Below are 25,865 nucleotides of genomic sequence, written 5' to 3'. Positions count from 1 at the left end.
AATTTACAGTGATACCACACATACCTGGAGTTTCACTTGTGGGAAGAATTTTAAGTACATATTTAATTTATTCAATAGATACCAGGATATTCTGGTGCTCTATTTCTTATTCAGTAAACTTTGGTAGCTTTGTGTCTCTCAAGGAGTTTGTAAGTTATGTGTAAGTTATCAAAAATGGTTTTAATAGTCCTTTAATATGCTTTTAATATCTTTAGAATCTGGAGAAATATTACCATTCTCATTTTTGATATTGGTATTTGTGTATTTGTACTTTAGTTTTGGTAGATCAGTCTGAATAGAGTTTAATCAATTGCAATGCTTCCCTCATAGAATAAGTTGCACTAATTTTATTATTTTTCTGGTTTTTGATATTGACATTGATTTGCTCTTCTTTTTCTATTTTTTTAAAGTAGAAGTTGAGGTCATTGTTCTGAAAACTTTCTTCTTCTTAATATAGACATTTATTCCATGTAAATACTGACTGCAGTGTGCATTTTTTACCAGAGCCTTCTTCCACATCTCTCTATGTCACACTTTTCAAATAGCTCAAGAAGTCAAGAAGACAAATATTTTAAGTCCAGGTCTACATCCATATTTACATGCACACACATACTCACACACACACTCACATAAACATGAGATATGTAGAGAGGTAGATAGACTCATATGAAATTTTAAATATGTATATAAAGAAAAATTATAATGATATCTTATATAATTATAATCATATCTTATATATATTATATATATATATATATAATCCAAAATAATACATGTTCTATTCCATGCTTAATAGATATCACTGGTAACTTAACAGATATCACTGAAGATTAGTGATATCTGGATAAAGAGGTAAGGTATCACAAGCATAATAACAATGTCACAGCAATAGCTAGCCTTTGTTAAGAGCACTCACTGTGTGCCAGAGACTATGTTATGTCTTTTACTACATTATGGTTGCATTAAGTCCTATACACGTAGTGGCACTATTTATAGTTAAGAAAATAGGTTGACATAGGCTAAATAATCTGCCCATATTTCCAGAGCTAAACACAGCAGGGCTAGTGTTTTAGCTGAAGTCTTTTTGACTCCAAAGTGTTTCTAAAGAAAAAAAAAATTTTTTTCTTTTTAATTTCAGCCTCTCTGTGGTACCAGTCAGTCTATGGCATTTGTTCAGATTTCATTACTTGTGAGCCTATAACTCAATTGGAAAAAATCTTTCATCAGGAGTTTAACCATCTCTCTCCCATATAATAGGAGGAAACTCTACCATCCGTGAAAATTGCTTCCTCCAATAGAGCAAGTCATCTGAGAAACTATCTTCCGAAAGATTGCAGAAAATTACAGAAATGTCTCTGTCAGTCCCCAAGTTCTTCCTGAGGCTAGTTTCTTCCTATACATTTTCATTTTGTGTGTTCAAAACCTTTTATTTGCTTTTCAGTTTCCCCCTTGATTCTTGCTTTGCAGATCTCCTAACATTGAACTGAGTGTAGGAACTTTACTAGTTTTTTTCTCCCTCTCCATACATATAAGAGACAAACAAATATAGCCATAGCCTTAAATTCACTGATGCTTAACAAATCATTAAATATCCTTGGGCCTGATGGGTACTATTTGTGTTTCCCAAACCCAATTACTCAGAAATTTTGTGAGAAGATACACATTTTTTTCTACAATGTACTAACTTCACCCACCATTGCCTTTCCTCATGCAAAATTCTCTAAATCATACTGTGTGGTATGGTCTTTCTTTGCTAGACTATTTTTACCTACAGAAACTTGTCTGTACTTTCACCTTGGCTAAGAGTCACGATAAAGCAAAGCATAACACTCTTATCATCAGCAAAATCCTGACACCACTTTATTAAAACCCTATACACAAACATGCCCTCAATTTTGAAGTGAGACTGAGATTACAACCAAACTCTGCATAGATTACCCCTTGCTCCCTAGATATGACATCCAACTCTTTAAGTTTTAGGATCACTAGTGAACCTTCCTAGGCTACAGAAATCCTTACCTCTCCAAGAACAGATTATTTGTACCAAATCAGTGGTTCTCAATCATGATCGATTTTTCTCACTCCCTCAGAAAGTTACTTGACAGTATCTGGAGACATTGTCAGTTGCCACAACTGGAAGATGGGGGTTGCTGCTGGTATCTAATGGAGACAGGCCATATTTCCCACAATGCTCAGATCACACCCCATCTCCCCACCACCAATTATCTGGCCTCAAATGTCAATAGTACTGAGATTGAGAAACTTTTCACTAGATTATTTCCTACATTAGGAGTTTCAATTTGTGAATGGAAATATGTGCATGCGAAGTAGAGCTGCCTCAGAATTTATACAACACTGAGGGAAATTTTCCTGGTTCTGGTTCTCTACACACTTGCCTCAGTCTGCCCAGCTATGTTAGATGTTAACTGAGTCTCTGAGATGTAAAGAGGTAAAGACATGATGAGAATAAAGAATTCAAAAAAAGCTTCATCAGTTGCCTAATTCTGCCATAGCTTTAGTTCTTAATCCTAGCTTTGGTAAACTGGGGTGGACAACATGTAAATCACAAAGACTGCTTTCAACCCTTTAAAGCTCAGAATCAATCACTAACTAGATAACCAAAACAAAAAAAAAAAAAAAAAAAAAAAGGAAAAAAGAGAAGATAAAAAAAAATTCACCAAATCTATTTCATCTATCCAGACGTGTTAAAATTCTGAAAGCCTCCATAGATATTCTGCAAACTGTAGGTTTCCACAGTCCCATTAATTTCTAATGCTTTATTTACACATGTTGTTTCACATCACCTCAGTTAGTTGACTCTCTTGCTCTTGAAGGCATAGGAGTCTGCCTAAGCTCCTTTAAGGGCAACCCATAGAACAAATTTAATAGAACATCTTCCTAACATTTTGCCCCAAACTCACAGGCTTATTTTGGCTTCCTTGGTCTCTCAAAAAATAGTAAGAGCTAGAGGAAACCTAACAAAAAAAAAATACTACAGAAGAAAATGATACTGCTCAGAGCACCTTGTCTAAGTCTACCTCCCCACAGTAGGAACACTCATTGGAGAAGTGCTGCCAGGCTACTTTGCTGCACCCTCTTCCCCCAGAAGAGCCTTATTATCAACTATCAATGCTTCTCAACCACTTTGAATGTTCCCTGATGTGGGTCCAAATTATCCACAATAATGCTTTTCCTCCTCAAAACTTGTGAAGGTGAGAGAGGAGAACATTGCAGAGCAATCTCAGAGGCTTCTTAACTGGTCGTCATTTTAAAAAATTGACTAATAAAATAAAGTGAAGCATGTGAAGTTTAACAACTGGCAAAGTTGAGAGATAATGGATAAAGAATATGCTATTTATCAGACCAAAGAAAATATACTGAAACAGAATCAGAATATTTTGAATTGTTTCTGATTATATATGCACATTAAAAAATGCATCTGCCCAGCATATACACACAAATCTGCATTTAGATGGGTGATAGCAAAACACATAGGAGAAAACATTAAAATATAAACATTCATTATATTCTTATTAGAAACAAAAATAATTATCATATATATGGAAATACTCTGTGTGAATATCTATTTTAATGTACACTTAACTCACAAATAGAAATTAGAGTTTTAGCATATCCCAAGATTATACATTCAGAATTTAAAAGATATTAATTCACTCCAAATAATTTTTTAAAAATAACACAATTCCGATAAATGTATCAAAGAAATTTTATTAGACTACTGACATAATAATTCTAAAGTTCATCTCCATATCCTCAAACATCTCATTTGTCTACCAATAAAGAATCATTTTAAAAAATTAAAAACAAAGAGGTAGATTTTTATTTGGTGTCATGGGGAAATGTCCAAGATATGTCACATTAAACAAAAAGTCCAAAAGCATACAAACAGTATTTAGATAAGTACAGCTAGTATAATATTAATTGAGAAGAAAAATGTAATCATTTATATATGCACAGAAAGTATCCAGAATAATACAGAGCAAAGCATTAACAATGATTTATTTCTAGACTATGGTTCTGGAGAGGATAAAAGGCAATAGAAAACAAGATAGTGGAAAGAACCACGTGTGTGTGTGTGTATGTGTGTGTACAGTGCCTTTTAATTAGAAACTGGATGAAAATGATAGCAAAAAATATTTTTTAAATATAAATAATTTAACATAATTTAACCCATTATATTAATTAAGCAGTGTGAAAAAGGATTAGGAAAACAAAAAATTTAACACAAGAGCAAGTGTATTCATATATATTTGTATATATGGAAACATATGTGAATACATAATCCATGAAAATAACACATAAGTATATATGCATAAAACAATATATGTGTTATAAGTATTCAATGCTTTGTAAATTAACAAATACAACATTCCATAGCTGTGAGTAAATGACAAATGAGTTTGGGGAAGTGGTAACATTTTTGATAACAAAAGTTAGTTGAATTAATGACTTGCATGCAAAAAATAAAACCATGTAACTATTAGAGGAAAACAAAAATCATTATTTATTTAATATTTTCTGGAGATAATCTTTGCACCATACAAAAAGGGCAGAATCAAAAAATAAAATATAGAATTTAAATATATGAAATTAATTTTCTAATTATACAGTCAAAATTCCCACCTAAAATAAATAAAAGACAAATGAAATGCTCTGGAAAAATCATCTGTGATGTTATAGAAGCTAAAGCATTAATCAACTAATTTAAAATCAATCAATAAAATTACGAATTGGCAAAGAACATGAACATAAAATACAGAACGTAAACTATACACAGGCCAAACAAATGTAAAAAATTATATATGTCATTAATAAAGTGATGGATATTAAAAGAACAAAATACCTTTTGATCTAAATTGGAAAATATCACTGCCAATTTTAAAGTATTGAAGTGGAGAAGATGAATTTAAAATATTACAAATTTTTAATCATTAAGTGTATTTAGATAGACATAGTACAACTGTGGCCATATTTATTCCAAAAATGTTGAAACAACCACCAAAACAAAACTAGAACCCATGTACAGCAAATTAATATATATTATCATCCACTAATTAAAATTATGCTGGAGATGAATATTTATTTATGTGTAAATATGCTCACAATAGAGCAAATAGAAATAACAGATTATAAACAATTTGCTTCATTAATTTTATTTGTGTAACAAAAATACAGAAATATTTAGGAAAATGGTAAAAGGGTTATATGGAGGTTTCTTTCTAATTTTTGTCCTTATGTTTTGTCATATTGAACATGAATTGTATATTGGAATGACATATTAATGAAGAAAGTCAGTAAGGAAAATGTATATTAAAAAGCATACATCAAATCTACATCCTAAAGTTAATCCACAGTCTTAAATATCAAATCATGAAATAAGCTTACTAATTTTTCAGACAAAAATTTATGAAGAAACTTTTCAAAGAGAATCTAATTATTTTTAAAAGTTAGGAAATAACTAAGAGATGTAAAATGATGGAATTCCATCATTTATTCTTTCAGTAAGTATTATTTCAGTAAACATATAAGACATGGGATGAGGCACTAAGATATAAAATCAAACAAAAATTGTCATATATTATCTGTCCTTGAGTAGACAGAATTGGAAGATATTAACCAAGTCATTATTAAAACACTAACAAAAAATACGTGGTGATAAGCAAGAATAAAATACTATAGGTTTGACAAGGATTTCAGCAGTGGCTTCCTGAGGCATTGATGAATGGAAATTAAGGAAGTTGAGTGAAGAGTACTTAGGGCTGGGTTTATACAATGATGCTGTCAAAGAAGAAAGCATGACCAATAAAAGGGAAAGGAAAGGAGGCCAGTATAGAGCAGTGTGGAGGCCTTCTGTTGAAAGCAAGAGGAGTGTGATGTGAGAAGAATCTGTAAAGGCAGGGCCAAGTTTTTCAGTGTTTTTAAGGTCATGTTAAGAGTTTTCATTTTCATTCTAAGAACAGGACTCCACTAAATTGCTTTAAATTAAGGAGAGGATGACATGATCAGCTTTCATTTTAAAAGATACACCACTGTGCAGTGTAGAGAATAAATCCAATGGAGCAAGAGATCATTTAGAGAGACTAAACAGGACAAGAAAGGTGGCACTCAAGAGATACTTAAAAAGTAAAATCAACAGGACTTCATGATGGATTTTTTTATGGAGTGTCATGGTGAGGATGGGGTCAAGTATGATTCCTTAGATTCTGACTTGCAGAAATGGATAGTTTCATTCACAAGACAAGGACCACTGAAAGAAAAACTGGCTTGGAAGGAAAGACCATGGTTGGGTTTGAAAATGGGTTACAGGATCATATATTTGAATTCAGATGTCAAGTAGAAAATGTTTATACATGTGGGGAACTTAGAAGAGGTCAAGCAATAAATAAACAACTTTATTAGTAAAAATAATGGTAATATATGCTGTATATGTGAATGTGATCATTCAGAGAGAGAAAAACAGAATGAAGGAAGGAGAGGGAGAGAACGAATGAACACAGGGGATTGGAGAAAGTGTGAGGATGAAGCCATAAGGGAATATATTTAGTTTACAAAGAGGATATAAAAAAGGAACATTATAAAATGGAAAAGGAATGGCCCCACATAGAATTCCAAAGAGAACATCTGAAGAAGAAAGAAAAGACCAAGTGTTGAACATTAAGATATCGAGGTAAAGCAAAGAAAAACAGTCATCACATTTAGTGTTCATGAAGTCAGTGGCAAACTTAGCAAGAGCTGTTTTGATGGCTTCAGCTCTGATGACAGATTATAACAGGCTGGAGAACTAAATGATAAGGAAAGGCAGAGTTGGGTAGAGTCTTTTAGAAACATTTTCTGTGAAGAGGAACAAGATAGAGCAATAGAGGAGGAAGATACCACATAAGGAGAGAATTCTACACAGTTTATTTTGAGGGGTAAGACTCCAGTGTCTTTAAAAACCTATGACCATGATCTAGATTAGGAGTCAGTGAACAGTAAAATATGAGTTAAATCCAGCATGATGCCTGTTTTTGTAAAAAATGTTTTATTGGAACACAGATGTGACCTTCCTTTACATATTTTCTGTGGTTGTTTTCATGCTACAATGACAGAGTTAAGTAGCTGTGACAGAGACCATAAGGCCCACAAAGCCTAAAATATTCACTATCTGGTCCTTTACAGAAATATTTTTCTGACCCCTGATTAGTATAAAGAAATAATTTGGCCTTAACAATCAGGTAAAATTACTTAGGATGCTAGGGCGTGCTGGTGGAGGCATTCATTCAGAGGTCAGGTTATACCTTAGGAAATGGAACACTAATAGAATTCCTTATAATTTGAAGGTGATTCTCCTCCAAATTCTTTTAAAATTATTAATAAAGCTGAAAATCTTTAGCAATTAACAAAATAAACAGAATATATAAAAAATCAGATTAAATAAATTTTATATCTTTAAGGAATTGACATTCTTAAGGAAAAAGTGCATCTAATATCTAATGATCTAATGGTTTGATTCTGGGTTATAGGAGTATAGACTGAAAAAACTCACCTGCCTCGTTTACAATTTCTAGTACAGTGGTCCACAGAGACTGAAGGAAAAAATACATGACTAGAGAAGTTGCCTAAGCCTAAAAAACTATTACATAAAATAAAAATCATTATATATGTTAAATTTTTAATGATATTAGTATTTTTCTAGGAAACTGTAATTCAACATTCTGATTCAAGGACAGCAAAAGGTGAACAAATCTGAGTTAAATTTATAATGTTTTCTCATTATTATATCCACAAAGGGACAATACAAAAGGAGTTTTCATTGGCTGTTTTACAAGTTTCAAGGAAGAGATAATACCTGTATTGTTTTAACCATCTCAGAGCTAGAAAAAAGATATTAATAAATATAACTCAACTTTTGATAAAGAGAGAATATTGGCCCTCCTCCCTAATTAAGAGAAATTTAAAAATTGCAAAGAAAATAAAAGTAAATTCAATCAGAGGTGATCTAAGAAGAATGTTATGAAAAAAACTACCATAATTAATTCCAGAAATGTAAATAACATTTAAAAGTAGGAAACAAAATATATAATTCATAAAATCAATAAAAGTGAGAGGGAAAGACATGCCGTACAAAGAGAAAAAAACACAATTCCAAAAAGTCACTTAGTAAAATTGAATGTCCATCCTGATAAATACGTAATTTATAATGATACTATAGGTATAATGATGTGATAAATAATTTTTACCTAAAACAAAGTATTGCATCTGCTATTGTAAACACAAGCACTGAGCCCAGTATTAACACCTACTAGTGAAAGTAAACAATACATTTTTGTGGAATAGACAAGTGAATGAATATAGAGTTGATAAAATGGACAAAAACAGAAAAGGCAGTCCCATCAAAATAAGGAACAAAAATATCGCTTAAAATCACTGTAATTGTTTGATATTATTCTAGAAGATTTAGTCAATACAAATAGAAAATAAAGAAATGTTAACTATGAGAAAGTTAACACATTTTGTATTTTATAAACTTATTTTTGAACTAGAAATTTCAAAAAGAAATCAACTTAGTCTCCTGAAATTAATTGATTTTGTAAATATGTTGATAATAATCTTTATGCATCTATACACTTAGGATCTTATATATGCATTAGAAATTTAAAATAAAGCAAATCAACTCATCATTATTGGGGACACAAAAGACAGGTAATGCAAATTGAGTTCTATGCCATTTTTATGCTATCCATAACATTTCCTTTGACAAGTGTAGAGATTTCAATTATTTCCAATTTGATTCATAGATCCACATAATGACAGTCAAAATACTGTGTGTGTGTGTGCGCGCGCATGTGCGTGCGTGCGTGTGTGTGTTCCAGAAGGAGAAGATTAAAAAGAGGGAGAAGGAGGAAGAGACACATGCAAAATTTTATTTCAAATGAAAATAGCAAGAAATAACCAAGACAGTTTTTAAAAATCTATGTGGAATTTAGAAGAAGACACCTTTATAATCTAAAATGTATCTTAAAACCATTTTAAGGTAAAAATATGTTTTTGATACAAGAATAGAGAATAGATCCATGGCAAAATCTAGAAACCAGACATGAATAGTTTTACATTAATGTTATGTGAAACACAGTGACAAAATCATAATTCTTTAATGAGGAAAAAACAAGTTCAGACTATATTTCACATTATATTCTAATAGATATTTTAGGTAGATTAAAGAATTAAATATATAAATATACCTACAGAGGAAATGATCGAAACATAGTGAATATTTACGTACATAAAGGATGGGAAAGGCCTTTCTAAAAATAAAAGCAATGTAAGAGAACATAATGAAAACTATTGTTGACCTCATGGACTGTTCATACATCCTATTTCAAAATAAGAAATCCAATAACACAATACTGCACACAAAAAAAATCCTAATGCACCAAGTTAAAAATGTAAGTATTAAACACCAAAATATAATGTGTCAATTTGTTTAATAAAAGATAATAAATAATGTTGGTGTATATGTAGGGAAAATGTTAAATCTTATACAATGGATGTGTTAACACAAATAGGTATATTTTTTGAGGGAATAGTGTAGTAGGATGAATTAAGGAGTTTAAAGTTTTCATTCTTTTGGCTATATATTTTCTCTTCAAGGAATTTACCTAAAGGAAAAGGTCACTGAAAAACTATCCTAACAGTGAAACGACTCAGCATAAATGTCCAACAAAAAAGAAGGTGTAAGTAAATGAGTTTCAAAATACAGTATTTTTAAAAGTGATTCTATCCATCACAAAATCTGAACTTCAAAGTAACAGTAACATATATCTATACATAGTTTTCAATAACAAATTAACTTTATGAACTCTCACACACATTACCTGTGCACATAATAGAAGTGAAATAGCAAAATTTTTAGTGTTATCACTGCATAGTGAAAATTGTTGACAACTGTTTTATTTTTGTAAATAACCTGTTTTCAACATTTTCTAAAGAAGCATTCATGTATAATTAGAAAATGGAAAATAAATAAAATACATCAGGTTAATGTACAAAACTGTACCTGTTCATATTTCAAAGCAATATTTATCTAATAATTGTTATCTATAAAATAGAAATATTCTGAGAGAGCATTGACTGTTTTACAAGTTAATATATTTGCATATGTAATTTGTCACCATGTTCCAATAAATTTTCAGTACGAAATGCAATGTGAAAGAGAATGGATACTATTGTCTATCTAGGCCATGATCTTTGCCAATCTTCATGTTTTGGTGGAGAGTTGTATATACATTTTCAAGAAAGATGGTATGCCAAAATTAAAGGAGCATAAAGTTGGAATACTGATTTAAACTAATTTCTTATCATCCAGTCATTTGAGAAAACACAGACCATGAGTGGACAGAAAGTCAAGAGAGATTACAATGTGTAAAATATTAAAAATTTCTATTTATGATAGCATTCTTTCATCTTTCAGTTTTCAAGATTGGCATCTAAGCAGTGATGCTCAAAAATAAAAACAATAAAAAAATCTGGTCAGAGTTCTCTAGACCAAATTCCAAGAATATGAAATGGGTTGACTACCTGGCAACTGGGGAGGGAAGTTTGGGAAGAGTAAGGTCAGGGCTAATGACTCTCTGGTCACTCTTTGCTGCAGGTCAAAATCACAGTGGGAATAGCTACCACATAACTGGCATTCCTATTTCAATGGGAAAGATGCAATCCCCAGGTGGTATGGGCCTGTCAGCACTTAATTGCCAAAGACAAGATAGACATAGTTACTGTAAGAGACAGTAAAGTCAAAGCAGCAATCAAATAATTTGACTCAAGAGACCCATGGTGTGGTCTTTTTGATCATGGTGTCCCTAGGAAAAAAGTACATGCGTACTAATTCTTACTTGATCTGTATAAGTAGGCCGGATCTAGGTCAAGTGAACAGAAGTATACCATGAATCACCAAAATAGAGTGTCAGGGCACCATAATCAATTCCCAGACTTGAGTCAATTTAAGACCAACAAACATTTGTTTTTTTTTTTTAATTTTTTTTTGCAACGTTTATTTATTTTTGGGACAGAGAGAGACAGAGCATGAACGGGGGAGGGGCAGAGAGAGGGAGACACAGAATCGGAAACAGGCTCCAGGCTCTGAGCCATCAGCCCAGAGCCTGACGCGGGGCTCGAACTCCCGGACCGCAAGATCGTGACCTGGCTGAAGTCGGACGCCCAACCGACTGCGCCACCCAGGCGTCCCAAGACCAACAAACATTTGAATGAAAGGTCAGATCCCACTGAGGAAAAGACAGAGCTACAGTGTCAAGTGTATACTCTCAATCTTTTTTCCATCCTTTCCCAAAGGGACATACAGCCATTTACCAAAGTGACTGTGCATTGGGTTAAGTGATATAATCAGGTTTGGGGGCTTACTGGACATTGACTTGGAAGTGACACTAATTCCTGCATACCCTAAACATCACTGTGGTCCCAGAGTTAGATTAGGGGCTCATGGTGATCGATGGAATTTTAGCTCAGGTCCATTTCATAGTGGGTCTAGTAGGTCCAGTGGGTCCATGGCCCCATTCTATAGTTATGTGCCTAGTTCCAGAATACATCATTGGAAGAGACACTTAATGACTGCAAGAATCCTCCTTTTGAAATAATACTGCCTTTGCAATCACAAGGAAAATAACTTATCTTCTCCAGAAAAGATAATTTTTTTTTCTTTTGTCTGTAGGGTATTTTTTTGTTGTTGTTAAGGACCTGTACTAGTAGTGACCTCTATTTCACAGCATACAATATTATCACAGGAGGTATTCCATGGGGAAACTTAAAATATAAATATACTTCACATTAAAATATATTACAAGGATGGGGACAAAAATAGGATGTAAGAATCTATTTATGCAAAAATAAGAGCTCATATTATCCTCAACCAAAATAAATACTTACACACATCAAAGCATTAAATATTATATATTTTTGCTAGAGAAATACCAGTTTTTAAAAATACATATTAACTTGTTATTCATAAACAATTTGGAGAAATGAAAACTGCCTCCACTTATTAAGAAAATGAACTGAAGGGTAAACTCGATCAGAATGGAAATTTGTAAGTTGTTTCTATAACCCATTTCTTCCTTAGAGTTAATACTAATATAAGAAGTATAAGTGCTACTGTCTTTGAAACATGAATAAAATGTTCAGCCAAGGGAGTATTTTACAAATCCTGAGGTATTATTTATATATTAGCGTGTCTGGTACCCAAACTAAATTACAGCTCAGACAAGAGACTGAAAGGTCAGGTTTATTATTCACTTTAGTAAAAATGTAAGCACAACACTTGTTTCTACATCAGGGAGTATTATAACCATCATTATAACTAATAATAACAATGAAAATAATACAGCTACAATGTATTTTGCATTTTTCAGTAGACAGTAGGGCTTATGTCTAATAATCATTTATATTTACACTGAAGCTTTTTATGGAGGAGTTCAGAGTGGTTTTCAAATAGTAGCTCATTAATCATTTCAACAAGTTAGTTGGAAAGTTATTATCCCAGTTCAATAGATGGAAAAATTATATCGCAGAAAGGTCAGATACATATTTACTTGTCCAATATTACAGAAGTAAAGTGAGTGAGTTTCAAGTCTCTCAGGCCTTTTTTTCACCCTTTGATCTAACCACTGGACCAATGCAATTTTGGTTCATACTATGGTTTGACCATCAACCTAAAGTACTTGAAGGCTGACCTCTCTGCTATCACTTTTACAGACCTATAAACACAGAAGAAAATAACAATTTTTCATCTGTGGAGATCATACTAAAAAAGACTCAGACACAATTAATTTGTATTTCTTTCTTTTTTAAGTCTTATTAGAAACATACAACGATGTTGGTGTCAATTTAAAATTGTAAATACCAAAAACTTAATAGTGTAATGCATCATAATTAAATTTATGCCGAAACAGACAAGCAATATTTTCAGGGCTTCATGTGAACATAAATGTATTTAATAAGAGTTACTTAAAGGAAACAGGAAATCAACTTTTTATAATTCTCACCCCCCACAAATAATTAGATCACTAGGAAAAAATGAAAGGATATATGTTTCAGTAAATGTGACTTGAGGGACGAGGGAGGAATTAAAAACAAGCACAGAATTTAAATTCAAATACTGTTTCTTATTTGTCTTAATAACCAGTGTAATTTCAATGCCTTATCTGATATTTAAAGATAGCAAAACAAAATTGTTATCCTTAAAATGAAAATATACCGTGAATATGAATTAAACAGATTATTGAATTTCTAAAATAGAATAATTTCAATTATTTTTACTCTGTCTATATCATTTGCTACTACAAAATTAGTGTCTATAAAGTTTTGCATTAACCTTGAAAATGGTCCGAAAATGGAATAAATTCATAACCCTGCACATTCCTATTTAGAAGGACCTATTTGCTTATGAGATCCTAAAAAAGAGTGAGTTTTCTTAAACAAATCTATCTATAGTCACTGTAGCTTGTCTGCTTTGAATATTTATATATACTATAAAGTTTTTTTTAAGTTTTAAACTCAATAAGATTTTAATATTTCAACCACTGGAATAGTAAGTAAAAATGACAATTATAAATGAAATTTTGTTTGAATATTATAGTTACTGCATTTACCTTAAATATTTCCTTCAAAATCAATGTGATAAAAATGTTTAATGTGCCTTATTTCCTTCTACTAGAAGAATTTACATTAAAAAATCATTAAAGAAAAAAAAGATGGCCATTCTTGCTAGGTAATGATTCTATCTGCACCCTTCTGAGGTCTGAGAATTGAGTAAACATATAAAAAACTGAAGTAAAGAAGAGAATAGAACTTTCCAAGAGATGGTGGGATGGACATTCCAAAATTCAGAAAACAATCATGCTAAAATTGAGACAGTGACAGAAGAAACAAAATTATCTCAATGTCTTTACATTTTTTAATATCCCCCAAATATTTACTTTTGAGGCAATTCATGTGAATTGGACAAGTCAGTAAAGAACAGTGTTTATTAAAAGGTATAATATATATTACTTTAATATCTGCAATATACATTTTGGCATTTTAGAAATATTTATATGAAATATGTGGATCTTTAATTGTAATGGTTAAATACACTTTTATTTCAAGGTTACTTTTGTACTTATATGTAAGAATACCATTTATATAATATTAAATATAAAAGTCTCACTTCCATGTACAAACAATAATGCTTAATATCATAATCGTATTTAGTATGCATGTATTTACTACTCATAAGATACCCAGGCATTAATTTTTGTTCAATGTTTCCCTCTCAGTTAAACTTATTAATAATTTTTGGACATGATTTTTTTCCGATTTTTAAAAAATATTTTCATGATGACCTTAACCTTTTATTAATGCATAGAAGCTTTGCTGTCCTTCCATTCCCAAACCTTAGGTTTACAAGTATTATATAATATCTGACATAAGTCAAACATCTTACTCTTAAAAAACAATTTTCCCACATCTACATTTGTTTAAACCTTAATTTCTTAACAATGAAAGCACTATTTTCTGAACTATTTAGCAGGAGTATGAATCATAGCCTTTGCATATATTGAGGAGTTTCAAACATACTGAAGCAGTTTATTTAAAAGCCAGTGATTTTGATGCCACAGGAAATTCTGTGCTTCGCAACTTTCCTTAATGTACAGTTAAATTTTTAATGGCTTATGGAGTGCTTAAGAAAAATACCCTCATAATTTCTCTTTCATTTTAAGAATATTGAGATTTTATTAAATTGACCTGATGGATGATGCTTCTTTCGGTACTATAAAAAGCAATTTTAATTTTTAAAATATATTTAACATCACTTTCATGCTCTTCACTGCTCCAAAGACACACCAATTTTTCAAAACTCCCAGTGTCTGATGATATACAGGTTGCCAGTGTACCACTTTGATTTAGTGATTCAGGAAACTCTAGAGACATGAAAATTTTGATGAGTCACCACGTCCTCAATGCTAATATTACCAAGCAACTTCCAATGCATAAAGTTATCTATAAATGTAATTCCTGAGAACTAGGATGACTAGATTTTATACAATGTAAAAAAATCCCAAGAAGAAAAACTCTGAAATCATATGAATATTACTGGGGTGTCTCAAAAGATGTACATTCCTAAGACCACAGTCAGACGTTTTCAGCTTGGAATCTTATTAAAACTTTGTCCATGAGGTGCTAATAAAAACTTATTCTAAAAAAGGTAATTGGGGGCGCCTGGGTGGCGCAGCCGGTTAAGCGTCCGACTTCAGCCAGGTCACGATCTCGCGGTCCGTGAGTTCGAGCCCCACGTCAGGCTCTGGGCTGATGGCTCAGAGCCTGGAGCCTGTTTCCGATTCTGTGTCTCCCTCTCTCTCTGCCCCTCCCCCGTTCATGCTCTGTCTCTCTCTGTCCCAAAAATAAATAAACGTTGAAAAAAAAAAATTAAAAAGGTAATTGGACCCTTTATCCTCAGTTTAAAATCTTTCCTAAATTAATCATGGCAGGCATTTTTGGAAGCTGTCATTCCTCACCATTGCCATTTGCAGATTCTACTAAAAACTCTTTTCACGTTGATTTTAATTGAATTAAATTCAGACAACAGATATTTTTAATAAACAGTCATATTTAAATGCTTTCAAAATAACCAGTTACTTGCCAGAATTTGAAAGATACATAAATCTGCATGTGTGCTTGCATGCATGTTATGTGTACCCATGCATGCATGTTACATATGTTCTCCTCAAGCATAAAGGAAATTATAATGTTCCTCACCTGAGCATGCCGTTTGTTTTTTTGTTTTTTTTTTTAACTCAGAATTTCTTTCAATTCTCATTGACAATGAATACCAATAGCTCACTTTTCCTCTAGATCCCATCTTGCTTTTGCAGTCCTGGGAATGCCCACAGAGTTTACAAAGTTTACTAGCCTGAGCAAAGCTTTGAATTGGGATATATTGTGCTCATTGCATATACTCATTTAGTGATGGGTCACAGAGAAACTAGTGACGAGCCCAAAGTCACACCAAAACTGGCAATGTGTAGTTTAAATTCTGCTTTTTGAAAGAAAGAGAACATTGAGAAAGACGGTATCTAGACAGGAGATACCTACAATTTTAAAGAGTTTTAAACATTTACCTTAAGAAGTATGTTCCTAACAAATTCTGACAACTAGAACCCAAGTTTCTTTCAAATGTCCAAAATACAGAAGAATTTTAATGGAAATATATATTCTGTCTCTCTGTACAGGAACACATACACATGCATATATGCAAACACATACACACACACACACACACATACACACATAGATATAATTTAAGTGGATTTACAAAGTAAAGTTTCAATTATAACATTCTGACATAGCACAGTGGGAGTCAGCCCCCAAATGAAGTTTATTTTCTACAGTTTTGTATTGGTAAGGTGTAAATTAAACTCAAGGATATTGGGTCTCCATCACTTAGAAATCCTCTTTGAACATATTATGCTTTTTAGTTCTCATAAATTTACTTAGTATCCTTTAAAATGTCAATATCTAAAGTGTAGAAAGAAGTTAATAATCCCTCCTAAATCAATAGTTTGGACCTGACATAATATATTCAATAAATATAAACTGTTAGAAATGGTCTATACCACCCACTGCATAGCAGTGAAAGAAATAAAGTAAGCCCAGTTGCAGCCATTATATTTTACTTGACTTTGAAGAGTTATAACTAAAATATCAAATATCTGGAAAATACATATCTAGTGTCACCTATAGTCTCATTTTCCTAATGGCAGCACTGTTAGCATTATGGGATCATTAAACTTTATATTCAATTAGTTAACTTTTAAAATACTTGGAATGGAGAATTTCTTTAGAGACCACTTTCATTTATTCATTCATGTTAAGGTTTTACCAATTTCATTTTTTTTTAATTCACAAGACAAACTTGAAGTGTTCTCTCTTCTCCCATACTCACAATAGTTTTATAAAGGTCCTTGCTAATTTCAGTTAATACACCATATCCTAGAAAAAACAGGTGTTCAAAATTGTTCTGTATAATTATCAAGTAAAATTTTGCTTTGCAAAATAAAGTACCTTCATAATTCTTGTAATATTTTTAATGAGATAAAGCTATGCAAAGCACCACAAACTATTTTCAAAAGTACCTATTTGCAATTTTCTCTTTTAATAACACCTTACTAAGCTTCAGGCAAAGCTGTATCCTTCTGGCTTGAAGTACTCCTTTCAGAGCACATATTGAGGAGAGACAAATTAAATGATTCAGTTCAACCAAGCACACTGCTCCACTCAAAGTATGATGATTGAGATGTATGTATCTATTAGAATTGTGCCATATATCATATTAATTATTCACTACTATCTACTCTATTCGTCTTTTATAGATATAAGAGAGTTTTACTGCCTAAGGTATTATAATATCCTTCTTCAATGTATTAACTTAGAATGTGCACGTGGACTTTTCAAAAATTAAAACTTATAAAGAATAGAGCCAAAGTTATTCACTTATTGAACTGCATGCTATATTTTATATTTGTATGTTAACTCAGACACCATTCTAATCAGCGATCTTAATATTTTTATTTTCTTAAAAGAAATAGACAAAACGGATATTTGAACTATATTTAGATCACAATAACTAAATATAACAGTTGTATAAGTGGAAGTTTCAATTTAATGCAGTTTGTTTTCAAGGCACTTAGTGCTAAGTTTTCTAGTTAAGTATTTATGGCTTTATTGGGTAGAGTTTGGTGTTCTGAATTAAAAAAAAGACTACCTCACAAAATTGTATTGTAAATATATTGATTCTTTATTTTTCTAAGCTATTGATATGTGAGGTTTATAAAAGCAACAGCAGACTACAACTCGGCACACCTCTATAGTCCTAAAAGAATTGGACAAATCACTCCTCTCTCTTGGCTTTACTCTGTAGAGAAATTTTGTCAACAGGAGAAATTTTACTCCATAGTGACAAAGACATAAGGGGAAATTATGGTTCTCACCACACTTTCTAAGAATTTGCTTTTTCTCATTTCTTATAACTGTTCTCATTTCTACAACTGTAGTAGACTGACTATCCTGTCAAAAGGGGGGAGTGGTGGCTGAAATGTTTGTATATGTTTGTGTTGGAAAACAGGTTAATATTCACTCAAATGCAGCTTCATTAGACCCTGTGAGTTAATGGTCTTAAATGTATAACCTACCATTTCCCATGTTTTAGGGCACGGAGAGTTTGATCTACTTCAGCAGAGTTGCCATTTCAACTTTCTTCATTACAACACTTAATTATGTACTTCATTATTTAATATGTCTTAACACCACATTCAACTCCAACAGTGACACTGCAATTTCATGACCATAAACTCCCCTCTACCTAATACACATAGTATCAAAATGTGATTTGAAACACTCATGTTTTTATGGAATAAAACATGTTTTTATTTCGTTCTAATCATGGTAAAGTCAAGGGTCTTTAAAAGAATAATCTCTGGAATTTAAGAACTCAGGAAAAGCTTTAGAAATCACTATACTCAAGTCCTAGTTCTTTAAGAATCTTTCTTCTTTCTTGGTGATTATAATAAATAAAAATCACCTCTCTACTACAAAAGTCCAGAGAAAATGAATGAATGGACTTGGATTCTCCTTTCTCTTTTGTACTACTATGCTTTAAGAGGATCTCAAAATACAAAGAGAATCTAGAATAAAACAGGATGAACTTGTTTTACTAATATTCATGTACATTGTATAAATGTCAGCCTGCAATAAAATCATCAAGTCTTGTTAGGACTCATATAAAATATCTTATTCTCCTTAATTTTTAAGGTTAATTGTTTAGGCAGGTTTCTTTCAGGGATGTTTTACTGGGATTACTATTCTTATTTTCAATCATACACAAAAAGGAGAAAATGAACTGTGAAAAATAGTTCAGTATTCCAAATTCTACTCAGTTGGAGAATATTTCAAACTCAGTGCTTTGTCTGAAAACGTTTCCCTCAGCATCTGCCTTTAGAACTATGGAAACTTTGGGTATATATAATCATAGAGCAAATTATCTGTTCCAACTGTTATAACTAGTAATAAAAAGGGGAAAATACTCATTAAATACTCATTAAAACTTTCCTTTGAACAACAAATCATCTAAAATTAGATACTAAGACAACATTGTGCCAGAACTTACTTTCTCTCTTTGCCACTCTATTCCAGCAACAAGGCCTTGGCAGTCATGATCTTTGTACTTTTTGATCAACTTTACCAAGCAAAGAATAATTTGCATCCAGTACTACTTATCAACAAGTTGGACATCTGTGACTATTTTCTATGCATAAGCAAGTTACTGTAAGTAATCTTTAAAATTAAATAATCAGAAACTGGATCCAAACTTCAATCTCGTGAAAATGAAAATAAGGTAACATGGAATGCCTTCATTTGAAGCTAATGTTACAATAAGGGAAAATACCCAGGACTCAAATCTCTCTCTTTTTATTTGTAAATATTTGCATCACTTAGTTTTGGATAAGTTTCACAAGAATGTACATGATTTTTGTTGGGGATGACAGCAACATTGACAAACAGTCCCTGTTATGCCTGTCATTATATTATTGCTAAATCATCCACAATATCAGGACCTGATTTTAGTTACCAGGGACATAGCCAAAACATGGAACTTAAGTTTCATTCTGATTACATACAAATAGCCAGCACTTAAGAAAACCTATGAAAAGTGATCTATATCCAGTAATTAAAAAAAAAAAAAAAAAAAAAAAAAAAAAAAAAAAAAAAAAAGGAAGGCAGGAAAGAAGGAAAGAAGAAAGAAAAACATCTTTAAAAGCCTAATACAATTACACAGTAGGCCTCTGACATTCTCTATGCTGGTATAATAACTAAATGGCAAATAACACAGAAAGTTATCCCTGTGAGATCCCTGTTGCATGCTTTAATTATAACTAAAAATTTACAACAAAATCAACCCTTGGGTAAATTGCTCTTTGGTTTAAATCTTCATTACCTCCTGGAATTTTGGTAAAATCACTTTGTTTTTAAATTAAGCTGGTCTCTCCTTCTTTACTCCATTACAGAAGTCAAACAACAAGAACCAGACGTTAATTTTAGAATGAAAAAGTTTTGTGTGTATGTGTGTTTGTAAGTCCAACCTCTGTATACAAACTGTTAAAAAAAAAAAAAAACAGATGTTTTAACATAGTGCTTTATTCCAACTTAATCTCATCCTTGAATGAACTTCCTTCAAGTTTCAACCATTTAAAAAAAAAATAAAGAAAACAGTCAATTTCCTGGTGGTTGTAATTTAATTAAGTAACCTTTCACACTGAGCAAAAACCCAAAAGCAAAAGGGTCATTAATCTTTCTAGTGATTAGAGACACCTCTAGGGCTTCAAACATTTACCTCTCCTTCCCCGCAGCAGAAATGCTTTTAGGAGGATCATGGTTCATACCTCGCATTCCCTGGAGCCAGAGATGGTATATGTGCAGGGCCCAGATCCATTAACGGATATATCCATGGTCTCAGAGTTTGTAGGCTTGTAGTCCACATAATACTCCTGTAAAGGGGAATTCATTTGTCTTTCAGACTCTCTGGTCTTTTTCCTCCGCCGCTTCATAAGAGAATGTTGCTGAAGTTGTTTCATGCTGGCTGGGTAGCGTTTCCAAGACACATAGATTACCAAGAGGATCATGGCCACTGAGAGAAACAGAGCCACACTCCCTGCAATAATTTTGTGAAAGGAAACATGCTCATACTCTTGCTCTGTGCCAGGAATCTGAAACCCTGGGGAAGGGCTTGGTGTTTCAAGGGTGGGCTGGGTGGGGTCAGATTTGGAAAATGTAGGTTTAGGGATAATCAGAGGCTTCTGGGGCGTTTGGGGTACCAGGTGTGATTTTTCTGTGTTGACCACCTGAACTTCAGAGCAGATATTATAGGTTTCCACTGCATCACTAACCTTCTCCCCCTGGATATGCTTAGGTCCTGCACATATCATGGTGCTTTCCTTATTTCCTTTGAAATTCTTAAGCCAATAAAATAGAGGACAGATGCTCCGACTGCATTCCCACATATTTCCAGACAAAGTGATGGATATTAATGATATCCACGCATTGACAGTTTCCTGTGAGATGTTGGTAAGCTTGTTGGAATCCAAATTCAATTTTTGCAAATTGGGTAGACATTTAAATGTGCCCGGCTCAATTCCTTGGATGTCATTCCCTGATAAATCCAAGTTGTGTAAGGAACTCCAAGTCCATGTCAAGCCTTGGCTAATGGAACGAATCCTGTTCCACTGTAAGTAAATTGAGCGGAGATTGAAGAGACGTGGAAAATGAGCAAAATTGATCTTGGAAAACTGATTGTGCTCCAAGTGGAGCTCCTTCAACTTCAAGAGGCCAGCAAAAGCATTTCGGGACAAGCTTCGAAGACGATTATAACCCAAATCCAGAAAGTCAAGATTTCGACAGTCTTGAAACACTCTTATCGGCACAGTCTTTAATGAGTTAGATCTCAAGTGCAAAATGATGAGTTTCCGAAGACCTTTAAATTGTTCCGATTGCAATGTCTGAAGTTTATTGTAGGAGAGATCCAGATTGCGGAGATTGGGAACTGGGTGAAATGTTTTATTGTGCAGATAGGTAATTTTGTTGGAGCTTAGAATTAATTCTTTCAGTCTACGGATCCCTTGAAAGGCATCTTCATCCACTGAGCTAATGTAATTATGGTCAAGATAAAGCCATATAAGCTGGTTAAGGCCAGCAAACTGATTGGATTTGAGTTTCTGAATGCTGTTGAACCTTAATGATAAGCCTTGTGACCCTCCAGAAATGTTCTCAGGGATATCTGCGAAAGCATGAGACTCACAGTATACAATTTTGCCATCACATCTGCAGTTCTTTGGGCAAGCTCTCTGAGCCCCCGTGAGCATAACAAGCAGCAGTGTAGGAAGTAGCACTAGCACCACACGCATGCCTCTCAGCTGCGTAATTAAACGGAAACCTACAATATTAAAAAGAAGACAAATGCACATTGTAAAGCTATTAATATAAATCACCGCCAGCTTACCGATATCAGGGGCATTCCATCTAGTGCAGTCATGGGACAGTTGATTTAAGAACAATGTATTCAACATCTGAAGTCTTATTTTCTTCAGTGTTGCATGTTTGCTATTCAGGTTTCCTTCTTTCTTCCTTGATTTTCAAATCACCACAGTGCCGTGGAACTAAGAAAATCTTTCCCGAGTTTCAGGAGTTCATACAGTCATCAACACTGAAAAGCACACAGCCTGTCTTATCACTTAACGCCAACATTTTAATAACAATAATATTTGGGTAGTCATTCTGTTGAACATCAGCACCAAAATGAAGAGTACCGAGTCTTCCGGTAATGGCAAAACTGTGACTTAGAAAACCCTGTACTTGGACATCTTTCCTAGTTGAGCAAACAGACTTTGATTTGACAAAAGAGGTTCAGTAAGCTGTCAAGGTAACCCAAGTTTGCCCTGCCTGAAACTGTATCCTTATTGCATAATGGAATAACAATACATGAGCTCTGAACAACTGGCATTGGGACTAGTATGGGCAACCAGTGAAGCATGGTATGAAGACTACTAACAGTGTGAGGTACTCTCAACGTGTTAATAAGCGTATATGCTCTCAGCATTCAGGAGGACCTGCCTACCGTGGCTCTCTTGCCCAGCAATAGATACATCAGCCCAGAGCCCTAACTACTGATAACACAGAACATGTCAAAGTTAAGATTGTCAAATTCTTATTAAATATTTGCATAAAATGAAAAATAATTTTGTGTAGTATTAGTTTTGCTGTTATTTTTAACATAGTTGCTTTTGCAAATTTGGGGAAAAAACAAGAAGAGAAGCAATAGACTACTACCCCCCATTTCCAAACCGACCTGCTCAAATTTCTCAGACTTTTTTTTTTCCTCCCCTACCTCCATTAACTTCCAAAAACCTGCAAAGTTGCAATGTATTGGCACTTGTGCTGCATTTCCAAGTCACAGCATGTTAAGGGACTTCTTTCCTCTGTCAACAGTAGATTTATTATTTCTTAGCGGTAAGGGGGGGGGGAAAAAACCCTGTGTGCTGCAGTTTCTTTATTTATCTTAAATATTCATATTTTAAGCAAGAGGCAATCAGCCAAACCTCTAATTAAAAAGCTCTCCTTCCTTCACTCAACCAGGTTTTTGTTTTGTTTTGTTTTTTTAATTTGAAACCCGATCTTGCTCTCTGTCCTTTTGCCAGTTACAATCTCATTGAAATACATTCCAGCTCTTCCAGACAGGGGAAAGGGGGGAAAAAAGCCAGTCACACTTGAAAAAATAAGACTGGCAAATGACTGCTGGAAATTTGGAAGCTGTGTTTAGGATACAGCTTCAAAGATAAAACAAACCCTTGAGCGACCTCTGATAAAGTAACGACCCCACCCCTACACACACACAGTAAAGTGTTAACATTCTTCCTGACCGCGACCAGAAATACAAGCGTGGTTAATATTATCAAGAAATAGAAGCAAACACAATATTTATCTCAGGCTCAATTCCCAAGCTGTAGAAACGCATACAGAAGAGACAGTCTTAAAGATATTTCTCTAGAGTCTGTTTGAGTCCGTGTTATGCATTTACAGATTTAAAAAGAAAAAACTACTAAAAGGAAAATGATCTAAAAATATAATAGCAACTATACTGAGTCAACTGGCAAACTCAGAGGCTGCTGCTTTTTGCCTGTTTCCCCGTCTTTTATCAGCTAATGCCACGACTGAGAATAGGAAGCCAAGAGGATCAGCTTTGCTAAGAAGGAAACAACAAAAGTTCACTTACCCATCCTTTGTCATCCAAAAACGGTTCCCCCCTCTCTCAGCTTTCTTCTTATTTGGTCTCTCGTGCTGAAACCACCACCACCTTCATGACACAGTGCGGCTGTCATTCACACCATTCTGATCCCGCATGTGAGCTAGTAGCCCCATACAAACTTCCCCGGAGAGGACAGGCAAAAAATATATATACATATATGAAAAAAAAAACCAGCAGGGGGGGGGAGGGGGGGGGGGCAGGGAAAAGGACCCCCGGGGGGGGGGGAGGGGGAGGGCCTCTAAGCTCTGAGGACCATTGTGTAATTCACCAGAGACCCATCAGCAGTAATTGGCAATCTGTGCAAAAAAGCTACAGCCCATTTCGAAGGTAACCAACTTCTCTGTAAAAAGAGAGGTGAAAAAAAAAAAAAAAAGGAAAAAAAAAGAAAATCTTCAGAATACCTGGCATTCCTTATTGTGCTGGCTTTTGCCATTCCCAGATAAAGCAATTCATCCTCTGGATTTTCAGTTCTTGAAGCAAGTAGGCCTCCTGTGCTGTATGAGACCCCAGTTTAAAAGCTATGCAGGCTAGGTTTATCCATTTAGCTGGTCAGGTTTAAAGTGTTTTGTAGCTGTGCTGAGAGGCAGCCCTTGTCTAATTCAGAAGGCTTTCCAGAGACTGATGATGCTCAGAGCTTGTTGGTGCTAATGCTTGAGTTTGTGATACACTGAGTGCCCTCCGCTGGAGAAAACAGATTGCACATTAAAGACGGGAACAAGTGAGCCTGTCAGTGGTGTGCAGCCTTCCCTCTCTCAGAAAGGGAAATTAAAGGCACAGGATCACTTTTTTTTTTCTCTCCAATAATATATATATTATGAAAGGGTTATGCCAAGGATTCCATTCAGTGATATTAAATAATAAGTAAAATACTGGCTAAATATTACCCAATTAGCAGCTTTTAAAAGTTCCCTGGGCCTTTTTTTTTTCTTTGCACAGATCACAGATTTATTATCTTTTTTCAGCAGAAATCATTTGAGCTTTTTTGTTGTTGTTATTGCTGTCAGTTTATTTATTTATATTTTTTAAGCAAGTCACAGAGAGAAGCAATCTTAACTCAAGGGAAAAATATGAGATCACTTTTAAAGATAGTTACTTAAAATTTTTAGATCTAATTTTTAAATTCCCAACTTCTGATCATTAAATACACTATGCAATTTTGCACATCTTATTAAACAGTCTGGATCATTACTTTCTTGAAGTGTACGTTCTTAGTCTTAAAGTAGTTACCTTTAATACTATATTAACAAAAGTGCAGGTAACTAAGAGAAACTAAATGTTACTTAGATAAGAGTTTTATTCCAGAGTATAATTGACATCCTTGTGCAGTCACCATATTTTAAAGTTGTCTACATTCATAATGCATTTTTTGTGCAAGTTACTTATAATGTACAATTCCAGAAGAAAAAAAAAAGCATGTGAGTTCTGTATCACTGTTGTATTTCTCTAAAATTTGCCAAGTATCCTCACAATTAGGAAAGACGAAATGATGAAACACCTGCAATATATATTTTTAAAAGCCTGTGCTTTCCATCAACTTGTATTGGACTTTGAGAAAAAAAAATAATGATGCATCACCTTCCATTTTGTTTCTCCTCTTTACTTGTTTATTTCATAATCCTCTGGCAGAAGATTTTTGGAACAATCCAAAAGAATGAACTAATGTAACACGGAGAGAGACTGCTAGATGAGATTACTAACCAAACTGCCAAAATATTAATAAGGAGGGCTTATCATATAAATAACATAAATAATTTGACTCAGATTTATGTGTAGGCAGTAACAGACAATTTATCTAATTACTAAGATTTTTCAAGGAACAGAAAGAGATATTATGTCCCCCCAAATATATCCCTTTCTCATTAACTGATACTTGAATTTCTATTTTAGAAATGTATACTTTTGGCTTAAGGCTTAATACCTATTGAAATGCAAATGAACACCCAAAGAGGGAATTTTATTTGGT

At 33.4% G+C, this 25,865-nt stretch overlaps 1 protein-coding gene across 4 annotated transcripts in view; it reads right to left on the bottom strand.

Moving 5' to 3' along the window:
• Nucleotides 1-24,608, bottom strand: part of LRRTM4 (leucine rich repeat transmembrane neuronal 4) — a 729,234-nt gene extending 704,626 nt beyond the window's left edge. Inside the window, exons 1-3 of one of the 4 annotated variants that reach the window (XM_040458388.1) lie at nucleotides 24,304-24,608; nucleotides 23,870-24,020; nucleotides 20,487-22,033 (exon numbers count right to left, since the gene is read on the bottom strand). In XM_040458388.1, coding sequence (XP_040314322.1) covers nucleotides 20,487-22,033; nucleotides 23,870-23,873 — 1,551 coding nt within the window. In that variant the 5' untranslated portion in view covers nucleotides 23,874-24,020; nucleotides 24,304-24,608. The other 3 variants (XM_040458385.1, XM_040458389.1, XM_040458387.1) reach the window with 3 other exon arrangements.
• Between the last annotated feature and the right edge of the window lie 1,257 nt (nucleotides 24,609-25,865).

Source organism: Herpailurus yagouaroundi, unplaced genomic scaffold (assembly GCF_014898765.1).
Source record: "Herpailurus yagouaroundi ecotype Mexico unplaced genomic scaffold, PumYag 221, whole genome shotgun sequence".
In the NCBI taxonomy this organism is placed as follows: domain Eukaryota; kingdom Metazoa; phylum Chordata; class Mammalia; order Carnivora; family Felidae; genus Herpailurus; species Herpailurus yagouaroundi.
Note: the sequence above shows the minus strand (reverse complement) of the source record. Positions and strands in the feature narration are given on the sequence as shown.